Source organism: Ambystoma mexicanum, chromosome 4q, assembly GCF_040938575.1.
Source record: "Ambystoma mexicanum isolate Mex_15411 chromosome 4q, UKY_AmexF1_1, whole genome shotgun sequence".
Taxonomy (NCBI): domain Eukaryota; kingdom Metazoa; phylum Chordata; class Amphibia; order Caudata; family Ambystomatidae; genus Ambystoma; species Ambystoma mexicanum.
In genome coordinates, this window is record NC_090928.1 from 669,466,792 (window position 1) to 669,489,863 (window position 23,072).

A 23,072-nucleotide genomic window follows, 5' to 3' on the forward strand; every position below is an offset into this window, starting at 1 on the left:
GTGGTAAGCTCCTCTAAGATCCAGCTTTGTATATATGCATGCTTTTCTGACTTGGTCCAGGAGTTCAGGGATCAAAGGTAACGGATATCTATTCTTAACGGTGATCTGGTTCAGGGAGCGATAATCGATAAAAGTTCTAAGGTCTCCTTCCTTTTTTGGAACGAAGAACAAAGCTGAAGAAGCAGGGGACTTGGAAGGACGAATAAACCCATTCGCCAGGTATTGATCCAGGTATTGTCGAAGGTGAAGGTTCTCAGGCTCGGTGAGGGCATAAATTCTACTACAAGGAGGAGTAGATCCAGGTATCAGGTCTATCTGGCAGTCATAAGACCTATGAGGAGGTACAGTGTTAGCCTGATCCTTCCGGAAAACATCTTGGTATTCAAGGTATTCGGGAGGTAACTGGGGAGTCTCTGAAGAAATTGCTGCCAGTGCAACACCAGGTGGAGGGTGACAAGTAGAGACACATTCTGGAAACTGGACCGTTCTTGCTCGCCAATCGATCAGAGGATTGTGTTTCTCTAACGAAGGTATTCCTAGAATAATCTGAAACTGAGGGGCCTTGATCACATCGAACACGATCTTCTCATGGTGTCCATCTTGACTTACTAGCGTCACCTCTTGAGTGGTATGCGTTACAGGCCCGGAGGCTATCTCCGTAACATCCACTGTAGTAATGACGTCCTTTACAGCCTTGGGACAAAGAGTTAGATTCATCCTCAAAACCATTTCATGATCCACATAATTGCCGATGGAACCGCTATCGACGTAAGCTTCAATTGCATGTAATCGATCCGGGTTATCAGGGCTAATGAGGACCATAGGTATCACGAAATGCGAGGTCACGGAACTGGTTTTCACGCTCGGCAAGAGGACCTCTATTCTTGTCGGGCAAGGTCGTTTCCCTGCTCAGAGTTTGTAACTTTGGTAACTGCAGCTCCTACTGCCTTCTTGGCAGGTTTCACCGGACAGTCTCGAAGAAAGTGCCCTGAGTTTCCGCAATATAGGCATAATTGCAACTGTTTTCTCCTTTCCCGCTCCTTTTGTGTTAGAGGACCTTTCAGACCCCCTATTTGCATGGGTTCCCCGGAGTCTACTCCTTTGGAAGGAGTTGACGGTTTGGAAAATACTCGAGCATCAAACTTGGAACGGTCGGCCTTCCTGTTCTGCAGTCTATGATCTATTTGAACGACCAAGTCTATATAATCCGAACAGTCTTGTGGGGGATTCACTACTTGGGCTAAAACGTCTTTGAGCTCTCCACGTAGACCTCTATAAAACAGCGTAATCCTTTTGTCCTCAGGCCATTGAGTTTCCACTATTAGTCTATTGAAAGATGCAATATAAGCCAAAAGGTCTTGATTACCCTGTCGCAACGAAAGAAGCTCATTGTCCAAGGCCTGCCCCTGTGAATGTCTTGCGAACAGTTTTTCCATACTAAGCTGAAAGGCTTGAAAACCATGGAGAACCGGATCATCTTGATTAACTAGAGGGATCGACCAGTCTGCCGCATTGCCACTAAGGTACGAAAGTACAAAAGCTACTTTAGCTTGATCAGTTGGAAAGGCTGCTGGCCGGCATAAGAAGTGCAACCGGCACTGATTAATAAATACTGCAAACCTCTTTGGGTCACCAGAAAATCGTTCGGGCGGAGCCAGAGGTACATTCCCAGGTAGGTTGATCTGCACTGGATTCATAGAGGATATTGAAGGAAGATTTGCCCCTGATGCGGGTAACGGGGTTTGTCCGGCTTGTGACTGTAGCAATTGTCTAGCAAGACCGTCTGTCCTCTCCTTGGAAATAATTAGTTCCCTTCTTAGAGCATTCGTTTCCTGACGAGCTGCATGCACTTCCGCCCTTAGTTCCCCAAGTAACCGGGCTACGTGGTCAGTATCCGAGGTTTCCATAGCGCCTGGGCGAGAGTTTTGCGGTAGGCTCTGCGTACTGTAACGCTCACCTGATTCTCGCAGAGGCGCCGGTCTTGACTGGGCGACTACCGTATCTTCCAAGGTGATGTGTAGCACCCGGTTGGCTCTTGGGCTGGACCTCTGTGCACTGTATGCCTGACTTCAAGAGTAAGATGTCTGCAGATAGAAAATATGGGATTAATGAACTGGGGTGATTGGGGTGTCCCTATCTCTTTCCTTTTTACTCTCCTGTAGACCCCCAAAGGTTAACACTCTCACCTTAGGTAAGTGAATGCCGAGCTCTCCATCTGCCTCGGGGCAGGGTGCTGTAACCAGTTTCTTCACTGGATCGGTAGCGCAGGCCTCTTGACTTCAGAGGACTGCTGTCCGTCGTTTACTGCACGAACGGTAAGTTTCGAGTAATTCTATTGTCTTTAAAGTCTTTAGTAATGATGTCTCTTGTTTTGCAGGTTCCGGCGATGGCGGATGACGGGCTGAAGTGAGTTGAAGATGGAGTCCGTGTGATGAATAGAAGCGCCTGGAAGCACGTAAGTAAGCGCTTGTTGCCTGCTTCACGATGCGCTTTAACTGTCTTTTATTTTGCAGGTACAAGTTCGGAGCGGCTGCAGGGTGCTGGAATATCCACTGGGTTAGGTGTGGAAAGGAGTAATGGCACGTGAGTATTAAAGTTCCCCAATGTCTTTAAACGCACCTTGTTTTGTCTTTCAGATGCGGGATGCAGCGCTGAAGGCCTCCGGAGCGTGCGAAGAGTTGGTAAGCTTTTGTCTTTCAGATGCCGGAATGCAGTGTGAAGACCTCCGGAGCGCACGAAGAGTAGGTAAGCCTTTGTCTTTCAGATGCCGGAATGCAGCGCGAGGCGTTGGTGGCAGCCGAAGGACCAGGTAAGTGAAGAGCTGTCACTGAAGACCGTAATGCTAACCTGTTCTTTCTTGTCTTTATAGGTGTTGCTGGAGACTGGATTCAGAATGGTAAGCCTTTTTCCTTAGGCCCAGGATCAGATGCAGAAGACACGATGAGCGTTCTGCTGCTGAGAATGCAGAATAACGCAAAGCAAGATTCATCCACCGGGTGTGGTTTAAATAGCCTCCTGTAGTGCTTAGGTGTCTCCTTCCACAGCCACGCCTTGGTAAGAAAAGAGTTCCTGCCTTCCAGAAGAGTTCCAGTGTTCGGAATCTAGGGAGTGGCTCCTGCCCCACCCAACAGGAAAAGTAGTTCCACACAGAAGAGGATCAGAGACTCAACTGGCAGGCAAGTAAGCAGCATGGTCTGCTGCATGTAAGTCCACCCAAGCATTATGAGCCCGGCGCTTCCAGCGCTGGGACTGGGCATATTTATGAGCCTGGTGCCGCTGGCGCCAGGACTGGGTCCAAAAGGTCCCAATTGGGACTGGTTGGCCCTCGGAACCTGGGTTATGGATCTGCTTCCAAGGGAGTTGGGAAAACCCTGACCTTTTGGAAGCAGAGATCATGACATTATTCCCCAGATATCCAACATCTTGATCTCCCACCCTGTCGGGAGTTAAGTGGAAGGAAAAGGTTTTCAGGTTGGCTATTGCAGCCTGAGCCACTATGCTCTCAGGAGAGGAGGAACTTGATGAAAGGAAAGTCGGTTCTCAGGGTGACGGGTGATGTCTTCTGGCCAAGTTTATGTCAACCACAGGTAATGAGGCCAGTTACTCCCAGGCTTCCTATGCTGGGGTTTCAATCGTTGGGTTGTACGGCAACAAGGTCTCAATTGAAGGGCCCTCATTCTAAATATCCGTCAACTCAAATTTAGCTTTAGGTCTAGTAGGGGGAGACAGGCCCAGTGTTGCCACTACCTTTGCAATAATTTTCTGGAAGGAGGTGTGGGGCTTCCCCGCAGAGACGTTTTTATGGGAGGGCAAAAGGGGCACTTGCCCCAGGCCCCGACCTTGGAGAGGGGCCCCACAAGACTGTCTGATGTAAAGAAGTCAATTTCCACTGCTCACCAAAAATAAATATCATGTACCAGGATATTTTATGGCATGCTACTGAAGCTAAACATATTGCCTGTCTGTTGTTGACAAGTACATTCTGCTTGAATTAATTCAGCCAGTAATGCTTTCTGTCTTCACTGTGGTATACATAGTTTGCGTATTCACTACGGCACAACTCCTGTAGCATTCTCACCTTTCTGTGGGAATCATATTGACCATGTGCAATACCCTAGGTTCAAATGCATATTGGTAAATGTGAGTGCTGTGATGGTTTTGAAGATAGTGCAGCGTGTTAAGCATTCATTGCGGAGATCTGTGTCCATATGCAAGATTACACAACCAAATTCCAATAAGGCCGACTCAGGTTTTCCTATGTCTGAAGTTGATAAACCTGCATGCATATGAACTTTGTTTTGTAGCTCATCAGGTGCTAATATCAGCAATCTACCTGCACCAGATAGCGCTGGCTACAGAAACAAACACTGTATCAGTATGGGGAAGGTCTATGAATCATTTTCTTCAGAGGGGTGGTTGTAAACCCTAGGCAGCCACCTCCAATGATGAGCAGAAAGTGTAGGCCTGGAGAGGTGAATAGGTAACCTACTGACACTGTGGAACCAAAGCATTCATGCATGTATCCTGGATTTTCCAGCTGTTAATTCAGTGATCATGGACAAATCATCTTATGCCCATGACAGTACTGAGCTGTCTTCCGTCAAAAGGTTTGCCTTCTCGTATGCTGATGGCACTGTTTAGCCCATTTCCTGATTCTTCTTTGTCCATCGGCCATTTAAATGAAAGGGGTTCTAAAGGGAAGGAAGCGGACCAGCTATTGCAGGCCTCTGGCGAGCATATTTTAAGGTCTGCTAATCTGATACAAAAGCGGTTTGCTTTTTTGTACAAGTCAAAGGTTTATCTGCACGGTTGTATATAACAATGTCACAAACCTGTGTTTTGACCATATTTAAAGCTTTAAAATACCCAAGAAAAACCCAGATAAAATCTTTTTAGATCACAGCAATTATAATGCTGGTACTTGTATATTTCCCTTGATGATGGCGACAATTAAGCTACAATCATTCCCATTTTTCATAATATGCTTCTATGACATTTTGTTTTTTTAAAAGGTTAATGGTAAGGATTGGAAAAGAAAGTGGTAAGGACTGGAAAGGGAAGTGGTAAAGTGCAGAAACTGCAGAGTGTGCGCAAATCCCAACGTAACATCTTAATCAATGTGTGATCCTCATCCAATTTAATCTTGTATTGCCTAACCTGTCAAAATGACCAGTCCCTAAACCTTTCAAAATTGTTACCCGTCAGAGTGATTTCATTCGCAGGGCATGAGCTTCAAAAAAGCCTAACTTGTGGTTTCACTGGCTATAGTGTTGCTTCATCTATGATAATATATGATGTATGGCACAACACAGCCACTTGTCTCTTTGGTCTCTAATGGCAACACCACATCAGAACCATTTTCATCTTCTAATCTAAGCTGTTCTAGATCTAGATGCAGACACCTTGCTGATAGCTTCTAATCTTCATCCACTGTCTATGCTATGGTATGTGTAGCTTTCTTTTTGCTTGCAATTGGTCCCCTGTACCCATGCTTGTGTACTTTTGCATTCTGCAACGTTTCTAATCTGAGTCGTCTGTCTATTCTGGATTATGTGCACCTTTTTCATGCAATCTGTGCCCTGCATTTACATTGTGGATGATATACCTTCCTTGTGGCTGCTATTGATGGAACAGTGCCCTGTTCCCATGCTAAAACACAAGTACCCTTATCGTGGATTGCTAATGTTGCCCTTGAAACGCTACTTGTTTATTATACTGATTATAGCAAGAAAGAAGAGGATAATGGGACAGAAACGGAGCACCCATGCGTATTTTGATCGCTGTGAGGCTACATATCAAGCTATGGGTGGTGATCACAATGAGGAGGGCGCAACCAGATATTTGTAGCCCTTAATTCTTTTTGTTTGTTGGAGGGGGACCGCAAAGGTGTCTGTGCCCCGGGCCCCAAAAGTACTTAAGATGGCACTGCTCCCCCGGAGTTGATGCCGGAAGAATGCCCAGCTACGGGGAGGTATGTAGGCCGCTGGGCTGCTGTAGGTTAGAGGCTAGCTTCAATAGCATAGAATTCTTTTGCATAGAATTCCTCTCGGAAGTCACACAGACCTCTGGATTCCAGTGGTTTCAACCCAAACGGGATGGGATCACCCTCCTTGTCAGGGACTTCAGTCATCCACAAAATAAACTTGTCCAATGGAAGGGGGCCATAGTCTTGAGGAGCTCCAGCACTGATGAGAGCGGAGCTGATGCTTGGGATTCATCATCAGAAGATGCAGCCGCTTGGCGCTGGTACAGATCAATATCCTTATGAGGCAAGGCACAGCCAGTAGGCGTGTGGTTGCAATCTCTGGAAGGGTCCCTGCCGGCTCTTCGAAGCACGGTGGGTCCCGAGCAGTGCCAACGGGACCTTGGCAAAGATATCTAGCATCTTTAGCCATAAGGTTTCCCATTCCTTCGGAGGGCAGCATTAGATAGGTAATGGTACCTGTGGTCCAGTGTCCTCCCAGAAGTCACGGATCTATGGCTCCTCGTCTTTGAAAACAATGAAGAATAGTGCTTCAAAGACCTGATGGGGATTGTGACAGCTTGCAGTGCTTTATTTTCCTCTTATCCTTCCAGGCCAGGTATTGGTCTTACTAATGATCCCACAGTGGTCTAGGTGACTTCAGAGATCTTTTTGTCTCTGTGACAAAGGGTAAAACGTTTTGCAGCATGCTCCCTCAATGCCTTAGCGTGCATGGTGTGGCGCAATTCGTACTCCTGCAGATCATGTTTCTCACCCAGGCAGTACAGACCTATCATGTGGGTATAGAAGAAAGACATCTGTCTCCCACAATCTGCACATTGCTTAAAGACAAAGGTCCTCTGTGTGAGGCATGACACATGGATTTAGAATTTAGGAAGAAATGGTGTTCCTAAAGAGTAATGAGTGCACAGAAAAAAGGAGCTGAGGTCATGGGCCGCAGCGCCTCGATATATACTTGCCCCAACATGTCCGGTATGAGACGGGCTGCAACCCCTGGTGGTGAAAAAATGCCTGAAGGGCGGCTGTGCTGGAGACAGAAAATCATAGATGAGAATTCAAGTCCAGGGGAGGAAGAAACCCATTACAAAGCAATGGGTATGGAAAATGTGTCAGTGATGGGTCAACACAAAGTGAGGAGGTTGAGGTGTTCCCAACCTTATGTGTGGCGTTTTAAATCATAAAGACTCTAAACCTATTCTTAAGCGGTTCTCATCCTTCTAGGGATGCCCTATGCTATGTAAGTAAATGTTCAAAAAGATGGCTATTTTGAAGTTAGTCCACAAAGAGGCAAATATGTGTCTTCAATATTTATTCATGTAAGTTACATAGAAGGAAAACCCCTGCACTAGCACAACCACCAACTTCATTAATCATGACAGTGGAGCTGAGGGGAGATATGGCACCGGGAACCCACAAGGTGTAGCAGGATTGAAGCAAAATAGTTCACAGACAACCCACCTCCCCTATTAACCTTTTCATTGGACAGGGGCCTGGCTAGATTCTCACTATTCTATTAAGGTTCTACATCTGCCCACCCTCATTGTGCACAGCACCCTTCAATAACTTATCCACACACAACGGATCACTGAACACTATTTCACACATGCGCCTTTTCACTAGCTTCCTCATCCTCATTAGGTGCCCTACTTTCAAAACCAGGCGCCTGACATACGTAAAGCGGTTGTACTGCCCTTTTCGACTTGAGCTGTAAATCTCTCATACTCTGCTGTATGTCACCCACACGCACCAATATTCTCATACGTCTGGCCAGCCAGAGGGGTACACATGACTGTGTCCCTTTCTTCTCTTCATCAGTTAAAATGGCACAGTGCCAGTAGGTGACTGGGTGTACTGGCATAGCCCCATCACCCACTGAATAATGCATGCTTTCTACTAGTCCCACCAGAGCTATGACATCATTTTTGTATCTGGTAACTCTTTCCACAGCAGTTGTTAAAGGGCAGTCCTCTTATGCTTTACACCACACTCCGCCCAAACCTCTTCCATAACTTTGCAAAAAATGTGGGGCCCATTAAACATCAGGACACTAGTCGGGTACACCTCACGGCTAAACCCTTGGTCCAGGAATTTAATGACCACACCAGAGTTTGCTTCTTGGACCACCTTCACGTCCGCCCATCCTTAGTACACGTCAACCAACACAATAATGAACTGACCTTCACCATCCCCCATTTCCTGGGGGCCCAAAATATACATTGCCACATCCTTCCACACACCATTGGGAACCTCGGAAGGCGTTAGAATTTCTGTAGCTGCATGTATTGCAGTTTGTTACATTTTACATGTTTTTAACTGTTTTTATTGCTCTAAAGCAGCGGTCCCCAACCTTTTATAGACAAGGAGCAAAATGTGTTTATCAAATGGAGTGGTGAGCAACATCCATAGTTTGATGGGACATATCAGCGTTCCGTTGGCGGAAAAACAATTGCAACACAAATGATACCTTAAAGAAACGTAATACTTCTTAGAGGTTAAGTTAATGTACAGGAATTAACAGTAATCTAGATCAAGTGCAAATCTGGTCCAGGCAATTTACACTGGCCTTTTAACTTCATTTGAACCTAAATTGGTGTTTACAAGGAATGCTTAGGAAAGAAAGAGGTAAGTCGGATGTTTACAGAGACTGGAGTCCAGTAAACTGTTCAAAAACATGGCCACACTTAAGAAACATTACATAGTGCTTGGAGTACTCCCATAAGAAATCCTCAGGAATTTAGTGGCAAATGTATTTTAATTAAGCACGTTTGGACAGTAAACTGGCCATTAGTTGGAGCATTTAAAACAAAAATTACATGTGGATTTTATGGTTCTCCCCTAAGGAATTTTCATCTATTGTGGCAAATTATGTATTTATAACAACAGAAAACCAGACACACTGGTCAAAACGTGGTAGGATTTAAAAATCACTTCACTGAGCTTTGGGGACGGTGATTCTTCCTGTGAATTTAGTGTGGAATACTGTTTTTATTAACGCACACATTGCCTGTTAAATTGGTCAAAACAGGAATAGGAATAGAAGAATATTTTAATGACGATTTGGGGGTTCTTCCTTTGAGCTATCTTCAGGATAGTGTATGGAGTATGTAACATTTCTGACAATTGTATGTGTTGGCATCAATCACAAACTTTACTAGTTAAAAAACCGGCATATTCAAATTATTTAATAAAGAAAATTTGGACATGCATGCCACTTATTTTCCCATTATGCCCTTGCCAGCTGAGCAAAGGTACAGGAGATGACAAATGATACAAATACGGGTGTGTGATGAAATTTCTTGCCCATATGTGCACACTTGTCAACTGGGCAAATTAGCAACATGTATGGAACATTTGTAACAAATACACACACAAACTTTGCATGCACCAAAAAGTCAATGTGGAGTTTTGAATCGTCGCTAATTGGGCATTCATGATACTTATTTTCCCCATACACTTGATAAGCTTCTGTGGATAGCCCATTGCAACCTACTCATGTACGCCTCTATCACTGCTTTGCTAGATAAGTCTATTTACATTGCATGCCCATATACCTCACCCTCATCCTAACTATCTACTTGACTTTGCTTCGTACCATTACTGAATGTTCCATTATAATCCTTCTTTGACAGGAAAAGCACTTTGACACGATAACCTATGGCAGGAGGCACTATAAAAATGCAAGATAACATAACATTAAACATTCAGTGTGGGGGCACCAATAGTCTTACTTCTGCTTTCAACTGCACTAGCGGGACGTCCAGGGGCTCGCCTCTTGTGATGCCATAAGAATCATCTCAGCAGCCTCCTCCATGGTCCTTGTGCACTTTAAACCCGTCCACCCCTCTCCATCCCTTATCCCACGCTGCTGATGCTTCGACAACTAGTGGCATATCATGTTTGTCTGCCAAGAGGCGATTTGGCTAGCTTTCCTGCACAGTCCTGGCACATGCTACATTGTCTCAATCGTGCAGTGCCTCCATCTTGACATCCACTCCATGGCCCATAGTAACTGGCAAGCAATTTGTTAAGGTGCTGCGCGCAACATGTTGTTCCCGAGCTACATGTTGGGTATCACTTGCCTAAAGACACTCTTTTTTTTGTTTTTCACTTTAGATTAGCTTATATCTATATTACTTTAGTGCTTTAGAAGACCTTCTGGTTCAGAGAACATACTCTCGTGCCTCCTGTTTTTTTCCATGCACTGTTTCCTATGTGCGCTTTACTCCACTACCTAGCCACACTTGGGCCTCAGGCATGCACCACCCTGTGAGCATCACTCTTCCCATGACATGCAAGCATAATTGCCCTTTGTCGCTGAGCTGGAAGCCAAAAGTCCACGCCATTTAGTACCTTCTTTTAGGTAAAGTCTACATTACGTTTTCCCCCCTCGCTGCTCATACCTTTGCTGGTTTGGATTCTCTCACCAAACTCCTTTCCCCCATCTTGGTCTATGTCTCAACTATTATGTCACCTTGTTCAGTGAAAATTATCGGCAACCTATCTACAAAAGAAACTTCCCTTTGACTCTCCCTTCCACACTGCATATTCTATTATATATCAACACCCCCCAACCACACTGGAACATGTACAACCCAATAGTACTGTAGACCCTAATATAGGACAAGCACAAATCCAAAAGATACGACTCATTTAAGGAACATCAATGTTCTTCCTTTGGTAGAATTGAACCAGTCTTCACATAAACCAGAGAACCTGATTAAACCTAATGAGCGGAAAAAAAGCTGGGCACTCATACACATTAATGTTAATTCAATTCAATGCCATTCAACCGAAATATTAGACACCATTCTGTATCATAATCTCGACCACATGGCGATTACGGAAACATTGTTAAAGGGTTTCTCAGGCCCGACCATTGCTTTCAACATACCAGATAACTATATTATGCTTACAGCACATAGGAAACTCTAAAGAAGCAGCAGAGTCACTCTTATTCTCAGGAATTCTGTAACCTTCAAAGTTTATTCCCGAATTGAAATACCAGGCTGTGAAGACCTAAACGTTAATATATGACCCACTAATGCATTGAATACTCACTTCTATTTCTTATATACAAAACCACAACACACCCGCTATTGTATTAGGTGAATTTAACCTTGATTTTAATTATCCCTTTGACGCAACAGCTATCCCCTTTGGTTCTGTCCTAAAAGAGCTAGACTTTTATTATCACATTATTATTATTATTAGGGTATTTATTGAGCATGGAACTAGATTCAGGAAGCAACTGAGCACTTTACAATCATAAAATCATAAGGGGGAAAACACAGTGAGGGAAGCAGAGAAGAAAGGAGCGGGGAGCTAACAGAGGAGGGCGAGGGTGGGCAATTGGCAGCAAGGGATCTACAAGCAACCAGGGGGGGGGGGGCAGATTACAGAGTCTCAGGTAGGGTGGGGGAGTGCAGGGTGTGTGGACCTAGGTGTTAAGGAGAAGCCATTCCTTGAAGGGGGAGGTCTTGAGCTCTTTTCTGAACTATAATGGTGATGGTGCAAGTCTAATGTTGACGGGGAGGAGGTTCCAGAGTCTTGGAGCGTAGACAAAGAAGGCCCGTCTTCTGGTTCTTTCCTACCTGCACCGTCATAATTAAACTCTGCACATTTCCTTACTTCTGGTGGATCGCAGGCCTCCGGAGATACTGAGTTTCTCAGTGAGGTAGCTTGGGGTCTTCAGATGACAGCCTTGTAGATCTTTTAAGCCTAACCATATCAAAGGCTGTACTTTAGGCTGGGTGATAACACATATGGCTAATCCCAAGAACTATCACATTTTACCAGTCGACTGGACTGAACGTGCACTTGTTCTTTTTCAATTATCTTTCCCTTCTCTTCCTCCACCTTGCCACAATATTGCAGTCCTTCTCTATTATACTTCTCCAGGCAGAGAGAGGGGGGGTGGTAGATCTCTTTTCTCTGCAGGTGCCTCCCTCTGGAATGGCCTCCCTGCCCCTCTCAAGCTTGAGCCGGACCACATGAAGTTCCGGAAGCTGATAAAGACCTTTCTTTTTGCTTCTGCTTTCTTTCTCTCTCTCTCGCTCTCTCTCTCTCACCATCTTTTTCACTCTCTCCCGTGCTGACCTACCTTTCTGCTGCGCTGACTGGTTGCCTGGCTACCCTCAAGAGCCTCACTGGATACCAGGCTCCTCCATGACCAGTAGTCCCTGCACTGCCTCCGGGCATACTTTGCACTTAGGGGCTGCATCTGGAACCCCACAGTCCCCTGTCTCCTTTGACTACCCAAAGCCGCGCTGCCCTGGCTGCACTTCCCCCTTCCCTCGCCCTGGCACTTCCCCTCTCCATCCCCCCTGCACTTTGCGTAACGCACTTGCACAATTTGAATGACACAAGGCCTAGTAAGATCGTTTGTATTGTCCTCCCTCTGTCTTCCCTCCCTTGTCCTGTCGAGCCTAGACATACTTGTGTACAGGCGCATTATAAATTACTTATATCATATCATTACCGAAATATAAAGAAGCTAATCATACATAATTTTATTGCCAGATTGAATAAATTAGATGCCAAAGTCAAAGAACACGCTACCTCAGAAGGTACTATGATGATCTTTCTCGTTTTATGGTCCAAGTGCCCCCCCCTTTTAACAAGAAAAGTAAAACCTAAAACCATTAATAACAAATGGTACAATGCCAATTTAAAAATCCATTAAGAAGAAAGTGCACAAATTAGAAAGCCTATGGAGAAGAAATCCCAACACAATAATAATGTCATGCTTAAATTAGAAAGGAAAAAATACAAAACTTCTATTGAAGAAGCAAAAAAAGCTTTCTTTGTGCAACAAATTGACTCTGCAGCCAACTCAGCTAGAGGACTATTTTAAATTCTTATATAAAATAATCAATTGACCAAAATGAACCCCATTATATCCTCACCAGCTCGGTGCAACATGTTCCAATCTTACTTTTTGGATACAATAAAAGAAAAAATGATATTGCCAGTAAGTTGGAACCAAAATCTTCATTCACAAGAGGCTAACCAAATAAGTGATTGCTCAACATCACTTGTATTGACTGTGATTTTAACTTCGGTCCAGTGCATCCGTAGTTCATTAAACCCATCATGGTTAACCTTAACGCCACTAAAAAAATTGTGTGAACTGGATCAGCCCCATAATTGCAAAATGTGTTAACAAATCTTTCCACAATGGCCTCGTTCCAGATGATCTCAAGTTAACGTGGATCATGCCACTATTAAAGAAAGCTGATTCCGATCCAGAGAATTTAACTAATTATCGCCCACTTTCTAATGCCCTTTCCTTCTGAAAATTCTCAATACAGCAGTGTGAAGAATCCTACGGCGTCCTCACAAAAACCTTACCTAAAGTCTCCTTCCAGGTGACCAGGGAAAGGCAGACACTTCCTGATCCTGACCTTGGGGGGCGTTGTTAGGCGGGAGGATCACCTGGGAGGAAAAGGGCCAGAGAGGAACAGGAGGACTTTGTGCAATGAGACGCGTTATTTGTCTTCCTCAAGGACTTGATGCCGGAATATGCAATGGCCTGCTGTTTATTTTCTCAATTTGACTGTCGGAATAGGGGTGCAGACAATTATAACCTCTCGTGTACTAGGTGTATGAAAAACCCCTTAAACGTTTCTGACATTACTAGAAATTAAAGCTCCTATGAGTCCCAACGAAATAAGGAAGAGGAGTCTTTAAATGTTACCAATTTAATAATTGATAAATCCCATTCTTCTGTAAAACCAAATACTTAATGGAATCTTTATGGTACTCCTTTGGGGGGTGATGTATAAGGAGAATAATGAATTTAGCAATACATTCATGGAAAAAGCTGAATATGACGTTGTGGACTTAATTCCATAATTCCCCAAATACTGAGAAGAAGACGACTGCAGAGGCACAATACTTCAAGTTGCAGTTAATTAGGAATAATGACCCACACCTGAGGGAGACTAGGAGGCACAAAAAAGCCCTCTCATGGGCAGGCAATAAAACAGAAGGTGAAGGAGAGCAGTAGCAGAAGGTGGGGTAATTTTCCTAACTCCACGTGGCAGCAGAAGTCAGATGTGAGCATAGACGCCGGGACCACTGTGGCATGTAACTTGGATGCCAGTCCTGAGAGGGTCTTTCATGCTCAAGACCGTAACTCCAGAGCTCGTGCAGCATGAAGAATTGGGAGCAACGACTCTCCTCTGAGGATCGCAGCTGCAGAGGTTGCGCAGTGGAAAGCGCAGCACTTAATAGTTTCCACCGGAGACTCTGTACACAGGAGTAATCATCTTCACAGCGTTCCAGTGGAAAAGTCAGATTTAGAAATGCCAGGTCCAGGGCTACCCCCTCAGGTCAGCCTGGTTGTTCTTGGGTACCACAAAAATCCTGGAATAGCAACCAAAGTCCCTGTCTACAAGAGGAACCAGTTCTATCGCCTGCATCTCCAAGAGCGAAGGGACCTCCGGTAAAAGGGCCCGGGGACCCGATCTGATGACGAAGAGGAGGAGAGGATGGTAGAGGCAAACGAAGAGGAAGACTGAAGCCCCGGGATACTACATTTAGGATCCACAGGTTGCTGAAAAGACGCTTCCAGGTGTCCTGGAACAGGGCCAAATGGACCCCCACAGGCGAGCTGTGCTCCCTGACCTTCATGTCACTGCTTCTTGGCATTAGAGGCAGGGGCAAAAGAGGGGGAGCAGAAAAATCCACCTGACATCCACTGCTGGTTCCTCCTGTTGTCGCTAGGTGACCTGTCAGGCCTCTGTGTACCATACTCCTGGAACCCCTTGAAGCCAGAGAAAGCGCGGGGCGTGGACTTGGTCCTGCCCTGGGACTGAGGGAAGGATTTCTGGTCTGGTTTTGTCAGGATGGCTTGAGTGGAGGTTTTCTTCTTTGTCAGCTCATCATCGGTCGACAAATGAAAAAGGTCCACAACCTCAAAGGGAAAAACCAGGATCCGCTCCTGAAAGTCAGATGAAAACTTTGTGGCGTGCATCCATGCCGTCCTTCTCATCTCGACCCCAAGGCACGGCCCTCTGCTAGCTCTTTCAATGTGGGAGACCGAAGACTCAATGAGGTCCTGCGCAATGGCCCTAGCATCCACGAGACCTAGCTCCACCCACAGCTTCTGTTTAACCACAGCCAATTGGGCATTCAAGTTGGCTTGCCAGAGATGCAGTCCTAAAATAGAGCAGCATCGCTTTCCCAAGGACTTAAGGACTTTGTCCTCATTGGAGAAGCAACTGGAGGTGGCTCCCGTGGAGGAAGATGATAAAAACTATGGTTTAGAATACAATGAGGCCACAGCCTCTACAGAGGAATAGGGCTGCAATTGGAGACAAAGAAGATTGGCTCCCCATCCATCAACCTAAACCTGCTGTCCAACTTCTTGTTAATCTCACCGTTGGCCCTGGGCTTCTCCTAGATCTTTTGCGCCATCTGCAGGACATCCTTTTGGAGGGGGATGCCAGACCGGAGGGTGGTGCGTTTACCCAAGACCTCTGCTAGCAGACCCAGCTCCTGGGGGGGTTTCCTCAGGAAGAGGGACCCCCAAGAAATCTGCCAAGCCCTGAAAGCGGTCATGAAAGGCCTTAACGGATGCTGAGGGCTCATCCTCCTGGGCGTCATTTTCATCATTATTGTCATCATACCCCTCCTTTTCACAGACCGGGGGGAATCCGGGCCCTGGGACACAGGTGCCAGCAGGCCCCCCTCTATCCCGCCCCCAGGTCTGGAGCTGCAGACAGGTCAAACGGCTGTTCAGGGGAGGCGTTGGTAGTACAGGAGGAGGTGGAGGGGTCAGAACGACCAGTAGGGCCTGAACCAGTGGCGGGTCTGGCACTGGGCCTGAACCAGTGGCGGGTCTGGCACTGGGCCATACAAAACTGCAGTTATCTGTGGATAAGTGCATACCCTCCAATCATTCATAATATAATTCATGTGTAAAGGCGCTGACAAACATCCCTTCCAAAAGGATAGCCCTACTCAAAGGACATGTATTGTAGACAAATAACGGTGTGTATGTTTGAAGTTCATTTATTACATTTATTAATCAAATTTCATTGTAAAACAATCATTTGTAAGAAAAACCACATGTAACACATTGACATTTCATATATTAAAAGCCAAATTTGAAGAGACACATATCACATCTAGAAAAACAAATATCATATCAAAGCCAGTGATCGCAACTCACCCATCCTTCCTCACATCCACTTTCATCCCATCAACCATTCGTACTGTGCAAAACCCGCAATTCTATTAATTCTGTTCTAAAAGCAGAACACCCAACTATTAGGGCTAGAATCCTCTTGTATATTTCCAAAAGCATAGTTAACACTGATTCTTTCCTCTCACAGTTAAACAAGGCAATTGTTCAAAGGAACTTACTTATGAACATATATCAATTATCATATTTTTTGGAAAAGTGTTGAACTCAAGACAGCCCAACTAGAAAAAGTGGGCTCTATGGTGTTGTCTACTCGAGTTTCGGGCACCACCATAGACATATGCCATTTCTATCTGGTGTGCCTCATCAGGACATATGCATTTTTAGGTACAAAACACCAATTCATTTTAACATAATTCAGCTTGATATGTAATGAGTGTCGTCCAGGTGTTCAATATACAACTTCTTCCCATTTACAAAGTTTTCATGCTTCTATAGGTCAAACTGTGTTGTTGTGAAAGCCACTTCAGTCAAAAAGGAGGACCGGCAGGGAAGCAAAGAAAGAGAAAAAAAACATTTATTTTATTAAATTTCACTCTCTACCATATGCCCCATATTTTCAACATCCTATCATGGCTTATTGAATACTTTCTGTCTAAAAACATCACACCCCAATTTGTCCTGTCCAAGCCCCTCCATAGTAGTGGGCATGTCTGAGTCTGGGCAATTATACCCTTATTTGAACAAGGAAGACTTGTGTCCTCTCCTTAGATTCGTGGAAAGGTGCTGTTGCTAGATGCTGGGCAATACACACAAAAAGTAGGAACACAAAGTCTTCTGAATGGAGAAAGGCCCCCTCTTATCTCAAATCCCACCAATGAAAAGTTCAATGAATGGCCCCAAAGCGGGTCTTATCCAAAACAACGGCTGCAGAAAACCTGTGCACACTTCAAACGTTTGTAGTGCTGCCTTCAATTGGATGTACTCCATGTGGCAGTTCTATTCTAGCTGCAAGCACGGAGTGGGACTTCTGGGTACTCCTCCTGTTCCTCCTGTGCTCCCAGTGCCAGACCTCTTCTTCAAACGATTCTTCAATGCCCTGTGACCGAGAGCGCTGCAGGCCGAACATGAATCCCAGCGTTGGTCGGCCCCAAACACTCAAGACAGAGTGCATGGGGGTTCCCCTGAATGGGGGCTCGAGGACTTGAACGAGCGGTCGCATGAGGCACATTTTGTGAATCTTCCTGCGGCCGACATGAGCATGGGCGGCGAAGCACCAAAGGGAAATAAGAATTGAAAAAACAAATGGGGAGCATGTGGAAAGCTAAAAAAGTCTGTGCTGAATGCCCGGTTCGACACTGTCCGTGTGGAGAAATAAAACTGAGGTGAGGCGCCGGAGGGCAGGGTCTCGCGGGGCGTTCACACGCGCTCTAAATTTAAAGGGGGGGCTCAATTTTTTCACTGACAAAGGTTCCGGTACCGTCCCCATGTTGCGGTAGGCCCACAAGGATGGAGGAAAGGGGACGGGACATATGAGTATGTTGTTTTGCTGGCACCTAACAACGCAAAGACTTTCAAGAATGCACACAGGGGCCAGGGGCTGTGCTGCTGTAAGTGATTACTGGCATCAATGGTGGGGCTGCCAAAGGCCAACTCTATTGAAAGGAGATTCTGGGATGGGTATCACCAAAACTCTGTCACCATTGCTACTGTTGTTTGGGATAGAGGAGAGGGCTGAGGACTACACACGGCTCCCTCATATGCCTCAGGACTTTTGGCTATTGGCAGCACAGGTCTGCTTAACGAGGCAATGGAAAAGGAGCACCCTCCCCACGAAGTCAGAATGGTTAGACAAAGCTTACGAAATCTACAAAATGGAAAGCCTCATGGTAACTCATATGGAATATCATGCGCACATAAGACATAGAATGGCTCCCGTTCTTGGAGTATTACAGGGCGGAGAAGCCAGGAAAAGGTGGAATTTGAGGCTGAAGTACTAGACTGAACTGCAGAGGCAAGCAGACCTGAAACATTCATGTGCAGTATACGGGACAGCCAGGAGACACAACAGTGCGGCCTGGTTGCAAACAGTTGAAGTTTAAAGGGTGCAGACAGCTATCTTGATGGGGAATTGCTCAAAACATACTTTGATGCTTAATCACATTTTTGCTGTTGGGAAGAGGGAGGGGGAAGGTAGGGAGTTAACCGAGGACTCGCAAGCGATTCAGGTTTTTAAGTGCCGTTAAAACGCTTGCAGATGTTGCCTGTATTCTGCCCCCAGGTTCGGTTCTCACTCTTGGAATTCGGTATTTGACCGTTCCTTACTTATACTGTTGTGAAAAATGTCAATACAATTTAATTTGAAAAAATAAAAATAGATTATGGTGGATGTATCAGATGTTCAAACTCCTAGAGGAGGGGAGGGGCGATGTCGGCAGGGCACGAGGGACACCTTTAAAAAACTACCTGAGATAGGACTCTGATACTTGCCAAAAGCACAGTGCCTGAGGAAAGGTTGATAGCAGGGCATGCATTGATTGCAGTTTGTAAAAACACATGGGAGTTTCCCACTCGTATTTACAAACTGCAATGCCAATGTGCAGTGTGGGACAAGTGGTCATTGGGGGAGGGGTGGGCAACCAGTACACATGGTGGTGGGCTACAGCTAGCTTTGGCAACCTTCCACTCTACCCACCCACTAGCTGCGCCACTTGGTAGCAGGGGTGGGAACTTGCACTTACCTCACAAAAAACGATTGGAGGAATCGGCTCGTTCAAAGGTCAGAGCTGGAGCTCGCTGGGAGGGCTGGGGTTCACTGTCATCCTCCTCACTCTGGTAATAGTGGCTATACTGCAGAGGGGCCAGACGTTGTCTGTTAGTATAGCTGGCTTCTCAGTTAACAGTTACACAGCAGTCCTTCTTGGGTCGGCTCAGTTGTGGCTGCTGGTTGGAGCAATGGTGCCCCCCCATCACACACACAAGCTGAGGTGGAGTCAACATGCCACTGATCTGTCACAGGCTGTTTGAGAGACAGGAGTAAAGATAACCCATGCTCGGGGGGGCTGGGGGGGGCAGGGTGCGGGGGGACTTCAATTTCATAGCACCTAGGCATGTATTTGGGCCTCGTTTAAAGCGTTTTTATTTGCAACCTACACTGGCCATCTTAGAACTGAGCACGTGCAGCAGGGATGGCTTTTCTGTTGGCTTCCTTTTTAAATGTAGCAAGGACACATTCCAATGAAAGAAACACATGGAACACCGCCCGTGCCGCCCTAATAGACCATTCGGTGCTGCAGAGCAGTAAGGAGATATCAGGTGATTATGGGCTGGTGTGTAAATACAGTCAACACAGACAGCCAACTAATGGAGCAGCAAACGTACAAATATACTATTTCTTATGCCTTGAACACACATGCAGGTTAAACACAAGTAAACTATACACTACTAAACACCCTACAGCAAAGGTGAAATCAATGAGCAACCGACTTTTACAAACATTTTACTGCTAATAACTTTGGACTCACTAAACAGATCTGGCTTAAATTTCCCTAAAGAACAGACAGGCCCACGCCCCTGCAAACTGGAAACATTTTGGGCAAATTTATCCAATGGTTCAAAAGTTCTTAAGAGAAGAAAAAAGATGTTTCAGAAACCAAGCGCTTACATTTCCCCATAGAGAAAAGGGTGGTCCTTTCAGCAGGCCCACAGCAAAAAAAACACTAGGCAGATTTGTGGCAAATAAGAAACAAGTTGGGTACAAAGCATTACAGATATTTCGTTTTTGGTTTTGTGTGATTCTTCCAGTAGTTTTTTAAAAATATTGATGGAGAAGGGAGTGCCCCAGACACCAACAATCTTTTATATATCCCACATGATGAATTGCTTGATGCTGAGGCAGTGATTGTTAAAAATCAAAATTCCGTTGCCATCCTTGATGTTTATGTGAATAAGCTTTTGAAAGGAATTGAAAAAAGACAATATTACAGACAATTCAGGTTATTTTTAAAGATAAAAATAAAGGGTGGGCTGAGGGAGAAATGGCAGGCAGGTGTTGATTTCAGAGAGAAAATAAAACTGTAGTTGTAATAATGTGTTATTCTGAAGTGTTCGGTGCTCGTCACTGTGAGGCTGTATCTCATTTAACAAGCCCTTTCGCATCAGAAGGCTATACAATTGCCAGGTTTCATGTGAACCCATTAACTAGCCCATGCAAATTAGAAATTAATGTTTAACAAGCCCTTTCGTATCAAAAGGCTATATAATCTCCAGGTTTTATGTGAACCCATTAACCCATTAACCAGCCCTAGCAAATTAGAGATTAAAGTGCCATTTAAAATTCTTTTCAGGTATTTTATTAATAACATTTTATCTATTGCACAATAATACAATACAGCACTCCTTTCAGTGGAACTTACTCAGTAATGTGCATACCACAATAATGTGCATTTGTTCCCATTCCAAGGCACAAGTGGATATTTTGCTGGTCAGAGAATCTGTTTCTTTTACTCTGGAATGACCTGTGTTGCATCCCACCTTGATCTTTGAAACATTCTGTATGATTGTTGGCTTTTTTGGGATAGATGTTGCTTTGGGTATCTGTTTTGCGAGTATGCCTGGTATGATATATAATGGCTTCTAGATGCAGAGTAGTAAACCTATGTGCTATGAGTACTCTAATCTCTACGGTGAGTAACTTCAATTACTCCTACACCATCCCCTTTCCTTCATCCTTGTGGGTGATTCCACAGAACAAGTTCATAGGATGGAGCTTTGACAACCTACCTCATATCTAGGACAAAGCAAAAAGGTTCTTCAGAACTGCCTGACCAAACTCTGCATCGCGCCTGGAGCTGGTATCCAGGGAAAAGTGCTTACAGAAGGACGATGGTTTGGCCCAAGTAGCCGCCTTGCTGATGGCATCCCAAGAAGCATGTCTCTGAAACCCAAAGGCTCTGGCCTTAGCTCTGACCGAATGGGCATGAATCCCCTCCGGAACCGGTTTGCCCATGGTCGTATACGCCTCCGAAATGGCCTGGATCATCCAGTGGGTGAAAGAAGTTTTGGAAGCCTGGGTGCCGGCAGACATGTCCCCAAAAGTGATGAACAATGCCTCAGACTTCCTGAAGGATGTCGTCTGAGAGACATAGAATTTGAGGACTATGTTGAGGTCTTGAATGTAAAGCCTGTTCTGCCTCCGAACGCGCGTTCGGGAAGAACACCAGCAGGCATATTTCCTGATTCAGGTGGAATGGAGAGACCACCTTGGTCAAAAGGTTTGGATAAGTGCGCAAGATGACCTTTTCGTTATGAAATGTGGTGAAGGTCTTGCATGATGCAAATGCCTGCATCTCGCTGACCCTGCACGCAGGAGTAAGCCCCACCAACAGTACTGTCTTTAGTGTCACTATCAGGATGCCCATCAAGGCCATCGGTTAGAAGGGCTTGCACTGAAAGGCCGCAGGAATCACGTTGAGGTCCCAGAGCGGATGCAGCCTATGCACTGTAGGAAAAGCTTGGACACCTTGAGGTGAGCTTTAACCACCAGACTGGCTGCCGAAAAAACATGCTCTGGGGAACTCATGTAGGCCCCAAAGGCCGCCAGATAGGTGAGGCAGGTATCGACTTGAATGCCAGAAAGAGCCAGATGTGTGGAGAAAACCAGCCCGTTGTCCAGGGAGCAGGTGATGGGGTCCAGACCCATGTCGCAAGCCCAGTGACAAAACCTAGTCCACTTGCTCTTATACTGGGTTGGAGTAGATGGCCTCCTGTATGATGCCCCTGTTGTCATCTGAAAATTGAGCATGCTGTAGTCTCAGCTGGGCAGGAACCATGCCACAAAGACCGGCTCCTAGCAGCTACAGCTACCCTCGAAGGCCAATGTGGGGCAATCAGGATGAGGCTGCAGCCCACCGACAGCCGGAATTAGCAGAGGGTCCGCTGGAGCAATGAAAGAGGGGAAAACGCATAACACCTACAGCCTTGCCAGCGGATTTGGAACGCTTCTCCAAGAGATCCCTGACCCCTCCTGCCCAGGAAGCAAACCGGGAGCACTTGGAATTCAGAGGAGATGCAAATAAGTCCAGATCCGGTAACCAGCAGCGCTGGAAAAGGGGCAACAAGGAGTTGCTGTGTAACTCCCACTCGTAGGTGTTGAATCCCAAGCGGCTCAGCTGTTCCGCTTCCGCATTGCTGTCCCCTGGGAGATGCACCGAGGAAAGACATATCCCCTCTGTCAGGGCTAATTCCCAGATCAATACCTCCTCCATGCACAGGAGGGGGGAACGGATGCCACCTTGCTTGTTCAGGTAAAACATTGTTGTGAAGTTGTCTGTCCTGACCAGAATCGCCTGGTCCCAGATGAGGGGCAAAAAACCCTTGACCACCAGGTCCACTGCCCTGAGCTCGAGCAGACTGATATGCAGGCGGGCTTCCGCTATGGACCATGCGCCATGAATCGAGTACCGTCCTGAGTAGTCCCCAAGCCCGAAAGCGAGGAATCTGATGTCACTACCAGAGTGGGCTCCAGCAGGGCAAAGGGGTGTTCCCACTGAGATATTTCAGTACATCAGCCACCAGTGCACATCCGGGAGGAGGGACTGGCGAATTGAGACTGTGTCCGACTGTGAGCCCGATTCCTGGTCCCAACTGGCCGCCAGGTGGAGCTGGAGGCACCTCATCCTAGGCGGGCGTGCCGAACCGTGAGCATGCAAGATGCCATCAGTCCCAGAAGGTGCTGGAACCACCATGTCGAGGTGGTCGAGTGTGCCAGAAAGAGGAGCCTCTCGGGCTTGGGGAATACCTGCTGCATGGGCATGCCCTATTGCACTCCAAGGAACACCAGATCCTGGGCAGGGGTCAACTGCGACTTCCTCCAATTGACGGAGAACCCCAGCTGGTGAAGAACATTCGCCAGTCTTTGACAGGCGTGCACCGCCCGCT

General features: G+C 46.0%; 1 protein-coding gene across 5 annotated transcripts in view; it reads right to left on the bottom strand.

Annotated features, from left to right (window-relative positions):
- The window catches only part of CCDC88A (coiled-coil domain containing 88A), a 2,139,415-nt gene that overhangs the window by 54,623 nt on the left and 2,061,720 nt on the right, over positions 1-23,072 (bottom strand). Inside the window, exon 31 of one of the 5 annotated variants that reach the window (XM_069608256.1) lies at positions 16,054-16,657. The exons of the other annotated variants lie outside the window; for them this stretch is intronic. Coding sequence (XP_069464357.1) covers positions 16,607-16,657 — 51 coding nt within the window. The 3' untranslated portion in view covers positions 16,054-16,606. Of the gene's footprint in view, positions 1-16,053; positions 16,658-23,072 lie in introns of those variants that run through there. 5 annotated transcript variants of the gene reach the window in all.